Source organism: the organism of the source record quoted next, unplaced genomic scaffold (assembly GCF_019419815.1).
Source record: "Pyrus x bretschneideri cultivar Hongxiangsu unplaced genomic scaffold, Pyrus_bretschneideri_v1 Contig56, whole genome shotgun sequence".
Lineage (NCBI taxonomy): Eukaryota > Viridiplantae > Streptophyta > Magnoliopsida > Rosales > Rosaceae > Pyrus > Pyrus x bretschneideri.
Genome location: NW_025999794.1, coordinates 498,694 through 509,322, shown reverse-complemented (window position 1 = coordinate 509,322; position 10,629 = coordinate 498,694). Strand labels below are relative to the sequence as shown.

At 37.3% G+C, this 10,629-nt stretch overlaps 1 protein-coding gene and 1 non-coding gene across 2 annotated transcripts; one reads left to right on the top strand and one right to left on the bottom strand.

Moving 5' to 3' along the window:
* Nucleotides 1-2,013: 2,013 nt before the first annotated feature.
* LOC125471053 lies at nucleotides 2,014-2,975 on the bottom strand. Its single transcript, XM_048570920.1, has 2 exons — nucleotides 2,845-2,975; nucleotides 2,014-2,734 (listed from the first exon to the last, which is right to left on the bottom strand). Exons 1-2 carry the CDS (start codon nucleotides 2,973-2,975, stop codon nucleotides 2,014-2,016), a joined length of 852 nt encoding a protein of 283 aa, XP_048426877.1.
* A 7,545-nt stretch (nucleotides 2,976-10,520) lies between these two features.
* LOC125471083 lies at nucleotides 10,521-10,629 on the top strand. Its single transcript, XR_007253360.1, has one exon. It is a non-coding gene; the product is annotated as a small nucleolar RNA R71 (small nucleolar RNA).

Genomic DNA, 10,629 nt, shown 5'->3' with positions numbered 1-10,629 from the left:
TCCTCTATTTAATAGGTCATTGATTCCTCAACTGATTAGAAATTGATTATTCGTATTGAATTAGGCATATGTGTATAATTTTATTGTATAGTCACACCACTAAATAGAGGCGGCTATGCCCCACAATGTAACAAATACGAAATTCTCTAATAAGAATTCCCTCATTCTCTTTCAAATTATTTTCCTCTGCAACATGTAATCAGCACTTTTACGCTTAACGGAATCAAAATTACAACAATATTCCCCCATAAACCCTAGATTTTTTTTTTGCAGCTCACTAGCCGCAAAGAAAAAAAAAATCATAAAATACTTCCAAGTCGTCGCAAAAAGCCCTATTCCAACAAAAGAGTTCATCGCGAAAAGCTACTTTTACAACAGAAGGCCAGCTGCATCAAAAGACCTATGTTGCTACAGTCCTTAGCCGCAAAAGCACTCCGTTTATGCGGTTCAATCTAGCCACTGCTATAGGTCTTTTGAGACCACCTCTTTTAGTCACAAATACCCTGCAAATTGGTTTTTCTCACCTTTTGGCAACGAAGCTTTCAGCTTTTATGAATTTTGAAAGTATGATCATTTTTACATTTGAAGTAAGTATTTTGTTTCATGATTTCAAGTTCATGTCAAACCCGTAATTTTGTGTTTAAACATCCCATGAAGCATGACCCCGATTATGATGTTTTATTGCTTATGTGATTTTTATGTTTATCATACATCGTTTTACTTTTGTAATTTTGTGAAACTCTCACAATAAGAAAAATCACTCTAATGCATGAACCCCTTAAATCTAAATTTATCCATATTAAATAGAAAACAATTTGTGATTTTTCATGATAAAAATGTGTATATCATATGGAGGGTCAAAATGATGCCTTAATTCCTATTGCCGAAAAACCCTAGCAACTTTATTGTTAGTGGGCTTCCAAAATTAAGTCATACCCCACACCCAGAAGTGTGTCCTCACACATTTTCGTTTTAATCAAAAGCCCAACTTGTATTCCAATTGAATACAAAACTCGTATTCCAGTCGACTACAATATTTGCGTTCTAGTCGAATGCACAATTCTTTTTCTTTCTTGTCAAATCCCCAGTTCGCTTCCAGTCAAAGCCAAATTTCATATTCCAATCAAATATGAGAATAAGAGTGCAAATAATTCATTAGCGGCATGAATTGAAATTTCCAGCATAGTGTAGAAGTGGTTGATGTTAATGTAGACTTGCTGCATGATTCCAGTATAGGATGTCTTTATTTTCCATGTACGCAACCTGCAACTAAGCACTTGGCGTTAAGAGAAAATAAAATAAAATAAAATCAACTGGGCAAATAAAGGAAACAATATATTTATTTATTTTTTTTGTTGTTTCTTTTTTTTTTTGATTGAAAAACTTAGGTATGTAAATGCATCTAGTAATTGAAAATAAGAACGAAAAATAAAATTAGGAAAGAGCGCAGAAAAATTGGGTTGCCTCCTAGTAAGCGCTTTATTTTAAGTCTGTAGCTTGACATCGCCGAAGTCTGGTGGCTAGATCACTGGTTCCTTCAAAGTCAAAGACTTGCTTGCACCAAATTTCCCAATGCATGGTTTAAGTTGACGTTTGGTAACCTTAAATGGGAAATCTTTGCCCTCAGCCTTGATGTCCACATTACCATTCTGAAAAACTTTAGTAGCTAGAAAAGGACCTTTCCATCAAGACTCTTGTTTCCCTGGAGATGTTTTGAAATAAGAACTGAACAACCACACTTTTTTACCAGGCTGTATTTTCGCACAACTTCGACTGCCTTGCAACTTTTTATGCTTGCCCTTGACATTTGGATGTTTTTGGTCCATCTGGTTGCTCGGATCTGTTTTTGATTTTTGCACTTCAAGCAACTGAACTTTGTGCTGCTGAGCTTTACTCTCACACTCATGAATCACATTTTGAGTCTTTATGGGCAGATTGTCAGTTGATAATCTGGTCATAAATTTGGCACGAGGCAAACTATCTAATGCACCAACATGCATGCATTCTTGCTTATCACCTAAAAACAACCGTTTTATCTTCAACCCGAAATGTTAGAGTTCTGGCTTCAACATCAATTAGAGTCCGGGCTGTTGCCAGGAATGGGCGGCCCAAAATGATGGGTGTTGTCAAATCCTCATCCATGTCCAACACCATAAAATCAGTTGGTAAATATAGATTGTCAACCTTAACAATAACATCTTCAATGACTCCTCTAGGATAGGTAATTGAACTGTCAGCCAATTGAATAATGTTGGAAGTTGGTTTCAGCTCTGCATCACCTAAACGTTTAAAAATAGAATAAGGTATTAAGTTTACACTAGCACCTAAGTCAATTAAAGCACTACTAAAATCACAATTTCCAATGGTGCAAGAGATAGTAAAACTCCCTGAATCTTTCTTCTTTGGAGGCAATTTATGCAATAAGACAGCACTGCACTGTTCGGTTATAATCACTTTCTCGGAATCCAGAAGCTTCTTTTTCTTTGTACAAACGTCTTTCAAAAACTTGACATAAGATGGAATGTTCTTGATTGCATCAATTAATGGTAGATTAATTTGAACTTTAGCCAAAGTCTTCATAAAATCTGTCAACTGTTGATCTTTAGCTTTAGGCCTCAACCTTTCGGGATAAGGCATTAAAGGCACATAAACACGTTCTGCAGTTTTATGGTAGCTTCTGTAGTATTTTCGGATCTTTCTTGCAGCTGCCCAGATTTTGCAGAAATTGCAAAATCTGCACAAATATTAGATTTTGCAAAATTTCCCGAATCTATTTGTGGTTGTGGTGCTGCCTGCGAATTTCCAGTGCAGTTTTCATGTCTGTTGTCATAACTTTTGCCAGACCGTAAAGTCCGTATAGCATTGCATTCTTCTCGTCCTCTTGGATTAGGTATTGTTTGCCTAGGAAATGTACCCGGTGCTCTTTTTGAAACCTGCAATGCAATCTGCCCAATTTGTTGTTCCATATTTTTCATTGTTGCATGCATATTTTGGATTTCTTGATTGGTCTGTTCAAATCTTGCATTTGTAGTAGTTTTTCAATTGCAATTGATAGGAGCATATTTATGCGCCTTAGTTTGCTTGTTTTCTTGCATTTATGTTGCTAGTACTTAGTAATTTTAGTACTTTAAGCTATTTTCGTGTGTTTGTAGGTCCAAAGGGCTAAAGGAGCAAAAAGATGCATTTTGGAGACTTTTGGAGCACTTTTGGGCTAAGGATGGATAGCTTATGCTTGGAGCCAAAGTGTTGGACGAAATTGAAGACCTAATTAAAGACCAAAGTATTGGAACCTTGTTCCCTTTAGTTTTAGGACATTTAAACCTTTCCTATATCCATTGCCGTGCATCCAATACACACCATTCACCCTAGATTCTAATCAGCCACATATTAACCCACATGCACTTTAATCATTCAATCACACATCCCCCATTCACCCTTTGCCGTGCACTCCCATCCCATTTCAGATTGCATTCCAATCATTCCAGCCAAGCCACATGCACTCCCTTTAATTTATTCAACCTAGCTGTCAAAGCACATGCACATTCACCCTAATCATTCAGATACACAATCTGCCATCATTCACACATTCAATCTCTCCCAAAGCCGTGTACTTCCCCCTTCATTCCACCCAAGCCACATGCACTCCCATCCATTTCATCATTGCAGCCACATATAGCTTTAATTCACATGCAAACACATTCATTCCAGCCATGCACATTCACCTTGCATTTCCAGGTTGTCCACTTCATCCTTGCAGCCATTCCACATGCATTTCAACTCACATGCACTCATCATCATAACCTAGTTGTCATTCCACTTCATTGCACATGCATTCACTTAACCTAGCTGTCATGTTCCCTCTCCCATCCATTCATCTCCCTATAAAAACCATACACACTTCACACAACATTCATTCACTCTTCCATTTCAGAAAATCATCCATACACACCAACTTGTGCCGTGAGTTCCCTATTAATCCAAACACCACCAGAAATTCAGCCATTAACCACTCCCTATCCTACCACCCCACTCCATTCTACATCATCCATAATCCCCAAAACCTATCCTTAGACCTTGTGCTACAACAAAGAGGAAGAGAAGCGGGCCTAAACGTTCATACAATTCAAGTTTGAGTTGTTGAAATGTTTAGGTGTTTCTTTTCCTTTGAATTCAATGTTTAATTTCAATTCTCTTTGTTTTGTACGTATGAGGAACTAAACCCCCCTTGGCTAGGGGGGGATGCGAAATATATGTTTATGCTTGCATTTTGATTTGATTACTTCTAATTGCGTTTCATAAGTTGTGGATTCAATTTGTTTAACTGTTTGATTGATAACTTATTTATGTATGTTTATTGAGAGTGCACGCTTAATTTTCATGCATGAATATGACGCTAGAATATAAGTGAGTTTCACCTAATAGTTACGAACTTATATTCACAAGTAGTGGAGGTTGCTTATAAACAATCGCGTTAAACGAATTCTTGGCATAAGTTTCACGCAATCATAGTAACGAATGCCTCGTCAACACTTATAATTTTCATAGAGCGTAATGATTCTTGCTTGTATCTCTATTATGCAATCATGTAGGGGACTTGTGGGGAATGTTTGGGTTGTCGTATGCAATCATCCAATTCAATAACGTTAGGAAGATTTGAAGGTTAATTAGTGCATCACGGTTAACTTGGGGTGTTGAGAATTCATGGTTTATTGAAATGCAATTGGAAATCTTTTTATTATGCAAGTGTAACATGTGTGGAGATGAACCCCTATTAAAGGAGAGGCGACACAATCACCAATTCAGAAATGAGGAGACACCACTCTTCAAAGCCGGATTTTCCGGCGTAAAGATCGCCAGCTCTTCAGACGCAATCTCGGCTTTTCAGATAAAGCGTGTAACTTTGTCAAAAGCTCCCGGCTTTTCAGAAGACGCGTGGAGGCCGAGAAAGCAGCTGCACACTTTTGTCGACAAGCGTGGGTGACAAAGCCGAAAGATCCCGGCTTTTCAGAAAACGTGTTCAACTTTGTCAAAAGCTCCCGGCTTTTCAGAAAACGCGTGCCACTTTGTCAAAAGCTCCCGGCTTTTCAGAAGACGCGTGGAGGACATTGCTGCATCCGCACTGCCACTTGCCATTACAACTCCTATATACATCACCATTCATGGCAAGGCAAACACCCAAAAACGCATGACTCTTCTTCTCGGCCGAGAATGTAACTGCAACCAACCCTCTCAAACATGCTCAGTTTTCTTCTTCTCTTGAGAACACATTTTCAACCATTGATGTATCCCCCAAAGAAGATACCAGATGCCTGGAGTACAGATGAGGCAAGAGGAAACGGTGGATCGAAGCATGTGGAGACAAGCTCAACAAATATATGTGCTGATTCATTCACTGCTTCTGCAAAAGCAAAAGTATCTCATATCATCAAGGGCGAAAGCAAAGGTATCTCATATCATGATCTTCCCCTGTCCTTTCCTTTGTCCTTGTTATTACTCGCATGGCAAAGTAAAGTGAGCAATCATCCGGCACTTGGAGTCAGTCTTCTGATCTGGAACCAACTACCTGGAATCTATTCCCTGGTTGCTTACCTAGCGTTGCTCTCGAGTAGTCATCTTCAACGGTTGATACACTTCCAGAGAAGGGACCACTTCTGCAAAGGGGAGCAAGTAAGGCAAGTTAAAATGATACATTGAAGCATGTGGAGACAAGCAACAACTGCATATGCTGAGCTATCCTCTAACCCTCTTCAATACGAATTGGAGAGATTAAACAAAGAAACAGATAAAAGGAGTAAGCTTAGACCTTCGGGGGAGACCAAAAGAATCCTGTTGCCCAGTTCAAGAGTAGCACAAAGGAAAATCAACGATTGGAGGAAACCAAAAGAATCTTCAGCCCAGTTCAAGAGTAAGCATGTGGAATCACCAAGATCATGCCCATGCATTCAACAAAGGAAGGCCGAGAAAGCACTCCAATTCCAGATTTGCGTTCCTAAACTCTTCTCTTTGTTGTTGATTTTGTTTATGCCATGTTAGGTTGTTAGATGTTGTTTTGTTTGTTTGTTTGTTATTTGTGTGAGTCTATGCTTGAAACATTGAAGACAATGTTTGATTTAAGTGTGGGGGGGGGGGGGGGGGTAACTAAGTATATTTGATGCAAATTCGTGGGATTTTATCATCCATAACTTCAAATGTTGTTCCTTGCTGTTTTAAGGTATTTTTAAGTTGTTTTAGAGTGTTTTAGTATGTTTTGTTTTGATAACTCTGAAAATCACATAAAAATTTGAAAAACATGTTTTGAAAAGCCTAAAAAGAGTGTTTTGAGTCGTTTTTGTGTGTTTGTGTCTTAGGGTACCTTCCAACACAATAATAAGGATTTGGTTTGTAATTGCATGACTGTTAAAAAGAGTTATAAACATAGAGAAAAGTTTGATTTACTCTTGGTATATGCTTGGTTATGGTTATAATGTATGACTTCACATGCAATCATAAAAGAAAAATTCGTTTTTGTAACATGCTTGAAGGAAGGAACTCAAACAAACGCTACAACCCTGTGAGACTCGAGCCATTACCTTCTTTGGAGAGTTATAATCTGTGATTCTTTTTTTTCTAAAGTTGTTGCATGATCTCATTATTCTTTGCTTGGTTGCTACTTAGAATGCAATTGTATCATGATAGAACTAAATGCTAGAACTTATATCCGTTTCATTCAAAGCATGACATTGAATTGCATAACATATATCAAGATGAAGTTGTGTAGTTGCCACCATAGCCAAATAGCCTTACTTCCCATATTTCGTATTTGTTGTAAGTTTTAACCCCGTTGAGCCTTGTTTAGCCTTTATTCTTTGTTTACCCACATTATCCTCACCTAGCCTAGTGTAGGACAGTCCACACCCTTGTTCTTAAAAGATAGTGAGCATGACTTAAATGAATTCCTTTTGAGTACATTATGAAAGAAAATAAGTGTGGGGGAGAGAATGTTTTGTTCTTAAGTGTTTATGTATGTTTTGAGAGTCAAAAGAAAAGAAAAAAATTGTGAAAAACATATGAAAAAAGAAAAAAAGAGCTTGTTCTCCCTTTTTGTTCAAAAGTTGAGTTTTCATTCAAAAGTGAATTCTAAGTTGATTCAGGTGCTTTGCTCACTATTTCTTTAAGAACCTTTGTTTTCCATATCCCTTCTTTGTTATCCACACACCCCAAGCCCCATTACAACCCGTGACTTCTATCTTGAGTGTTATATGTTTCAATTTGTGGAGTTTGGAATTGATATGAGCTTATGGAATCACTGGTTCTCATTCTAAGTAGTAGCATTCCATTCATGAGATCATATTCATGTCATTATCGTAAATCCAGAAAATGCTTTCTTTGTTATAACATATGTGAGATACTAGTCTTTCATGTTTACATCAATCTCTCACATATAACTAGTGTAGGGTGTGTAGTCAGAAAATCTGTGTGAAAATAGAGTGCATTTTAGTAAGGAATTGAGGAAATTCTCTAAGGCATGTTACTACATTCGAAATGTGTTTTAAATGCTTAATTGTGAACTAGTATGTGGTGACTATGATTAAGAATGTACTTAAGTGTAAAGATGGCTAAAATCTGTGGGAATAATGATTTTTAACTTGTCATGTGCATTGGAAATCCCTGAGACGATTGTTGGAAGGTTTAGGTTGTGTTTTACTTATTCAGTGTCGTTTTGTTTTTGGTTTCTTTTGTTTTGTTTTGCTCGAGGACTAGCAAAAGCTAACTGTGGGGGAATTTGATAGGAGCATATTTATGCGCCTTAGTTTGCTTGTTTTCTTGCATTTATGTTGCTAGTACTTAGTAATTTTAGTACTTTAAGCTATTTTCATGTGTTTGTATGTCCAAAGGGCTAAAGGAGCAAAAAGATGCATTTTGGAGACTTTTGGAGCACTTTTGGGCTATGGATGGATAGCTTATGCTTGGAGCCAAAGTGTTGGACGAAATTGAAGACCTAATTAAAGACCAAAGTGTTGGAACCTTGTTCCCTTTAGTTTTAGGACATTTAAACCTTTCCTATATCCTTTGCCGTGCATCCAATACACACCATTCACCCTAGATTCTAATCAGCCACATATTAACCCACATGCACTTTAATCATTCAATCACAATCCCCCATTCACCATTTGCCGTGCACTCCCATCCCATTTCAGATTGCATTCCAATCATTCCAGCCAAGCCACATGCACTCCCTTTAATTTATTCAACCTAGCTGTCAAAGCACATGCACATTCACCCTAATCATTCACATACACAATCTGCCATCATTCACACATTCAATCTCTCCCAAAGCCGTGTACTTCCCCCTTCATTCCACCCAAGCCACATGAACTCCCATCCATTTCATCATTGCAGCCACATATAGCTTTAATTCACATGCAAACACATTCATTCCAGCCATGCACATTCACCTTGCATTTCCAGGTTGTCCACTTCATCCTTGCAGCCATTCCACATGCATTTCAACTCACATGCACTCATCATCATAACCTAGCTGTCATTCCACTTCATTGCACATGCATTCACTTAACCTAGCTGTCATGTTCCCTCTCCCATCCATTCATCTCCCTATAAAAACCATACACACTTCACACAACATTCATTCACTCTTCCATTTCAGAAAATCATCCATACACACCAACTTGTGCCGTGAGTTCCCTATTAATCCAAACACCACCAGAAATTCAACCATTCACCACTTCCTATCCTACCACCCCACTCCATTCTACATCATCCATAATCCCCAAAACCTATCCTTAGACCTTGTGCTACAACAAAGAGGAAGAGAAGCGGGCCTAAACGTTCATACAATTCAAGTTTGAGTTGTTGGAATGTTTAGGTGTTTCTTTTCCTTTGAATTCAATGTTTAATTTCAATTCTCTTTGTTTTGTACGTATGAGGAACTAAACCCCCCTTGGCTAGGGGGGGATTCGAAATATATGTTTATGCTTGCATTTTGATTTGATTACTTCTAATTGCGTTTCATAAGTTGTGGATTCAATTTGTTTAACTGTTTGATTGATAACTTATTTATGTATGTTTATTGAGAGTGCACGCTTAATTTTCATGCATGAATATGACGCTAGAATATAAGTGAGTTTCACCTAATAGTTACGAACTTATATTCACAAGTAGTGGAGGTTGCTTATAAACAATCGCGTTAAACGAATTCTTGGCATAAGTTTCATGCAATCATAGTAACGAATGCCTTGTCAACACTTATAATTTTCATAGAGCATAATGATTCTTGCTTGTATCTCTATTATGCAATCATGTAGGGGACTTGTGGGGAATATTTGGGTTGTCGTATGCAATCATCCAATTCAATAACGTTAGGAAGATTTGAAGGTTAATTAGTGCATCACGGTTAACTTGGGGTGTTGAGAATTCATGGTTTATTGAAATGCAATTGGAAATCTTTTTATTATGCAAGTGTAACATGTGTGGAGATGAACCCCTTGGCTAGCATCCATTCATTCCATTTCATCAATTTCATATTTACATTCTGTTTTAATTGCAATTTGTTCATTTAGTTTAATTTCGTCAAACCCTAAATCCCCCTTTACTTTATTGTCAAATTAGTTAGAAATCAATTTAGTTTGTGTTTTTAAGAGTCTTGAGTCAAGTTACAACTTAATTTCGTCCAAATTTGGGTTTGTGCTCAAAACTGCCCAGAAAGTGGTCTTTAGGCAGATTTGAGTGTGTTTGTGCTATTTTGAGTCTTTTGATTTGTTTTAGTGTTTTAAAGTTTAGTTTTGCATTCTTTGAGTCTAGTATAGTGTTTTATATTGTGTTTTTACGTTTTTGAGTGAAATCCAAGTGATTAACAATCCCTCATAATCCCCGGTCCTGAACGATCCCTACTTACATACTTACTACAATTGTCAAAAAGAGGGTTTAATTTGTGTGCGTATAATTTTCGCATCAGCAATCTCCCAAGTAGTTGTTGTACCTATTGTTGAAATTGTGGCTTTGCATGCTAATCTCTATCCCACTTCAAATTAGGATGATCTCTCCAACTGAGGTTGTAAAAATTTGAATATGGGTCATTTCGGGGACGTTGAAAATTATTAAATGCATTAACTTGCTCTGCTGTAAACTCCGGATAAGCATCTTTATGTGGACAACTCAAAAAATCATGTGTTGTCATGTTACAAATGTTGCAGGCAGTTTGTAAAGGCTGCTGTATGGCAACCTATGAACCTGTAATTCTTTGTAATAACATGTCAAATTTTGCATCAAATCTTTCAAGCTTTTTCTCCATTTTTTCAATTTGTGCTGATACATATGGAGAACCATTAGACATCTCAAAAATTGACCTAGATTGTGGCTGCTTAACTGCCCATTGCTATGTATCTATTGCCATTTTTTCAAATAACAAACAAGCTTCTTGTGCATTTTTATCCTTGTACGAACCTCTACATGAAGCATTGACAAGAGTTTTTGTTGTCATATTTAGTCCTCTGAAACATATATGCATTTGATTAGTACTGTTAATACTAGAATGTGGACATTTTCTAATCTACTCCTTGAACTGTTCCCACACCTCATGAAACTTTTCATTTGGTTTTTGGGCAAAAGATAGAATCTGCTCATGTTAAGAGT

Coding starts and splice junctions, on each gene's coding strand:
- LOC125471053 (XM_048570920.1), bottom strand. CDS start 2,975: ATGAAAAATATGGAACAACAAATTGGGCAGATTGCATTGCAGGTTTCA. Junction 2,735..2,844: donor AATGCTATACGGACTTTACG/GTCTGGCAAAAG, acceptor ATATTTGTGCAG/ATTTTGCAATTTCTGCAAAA.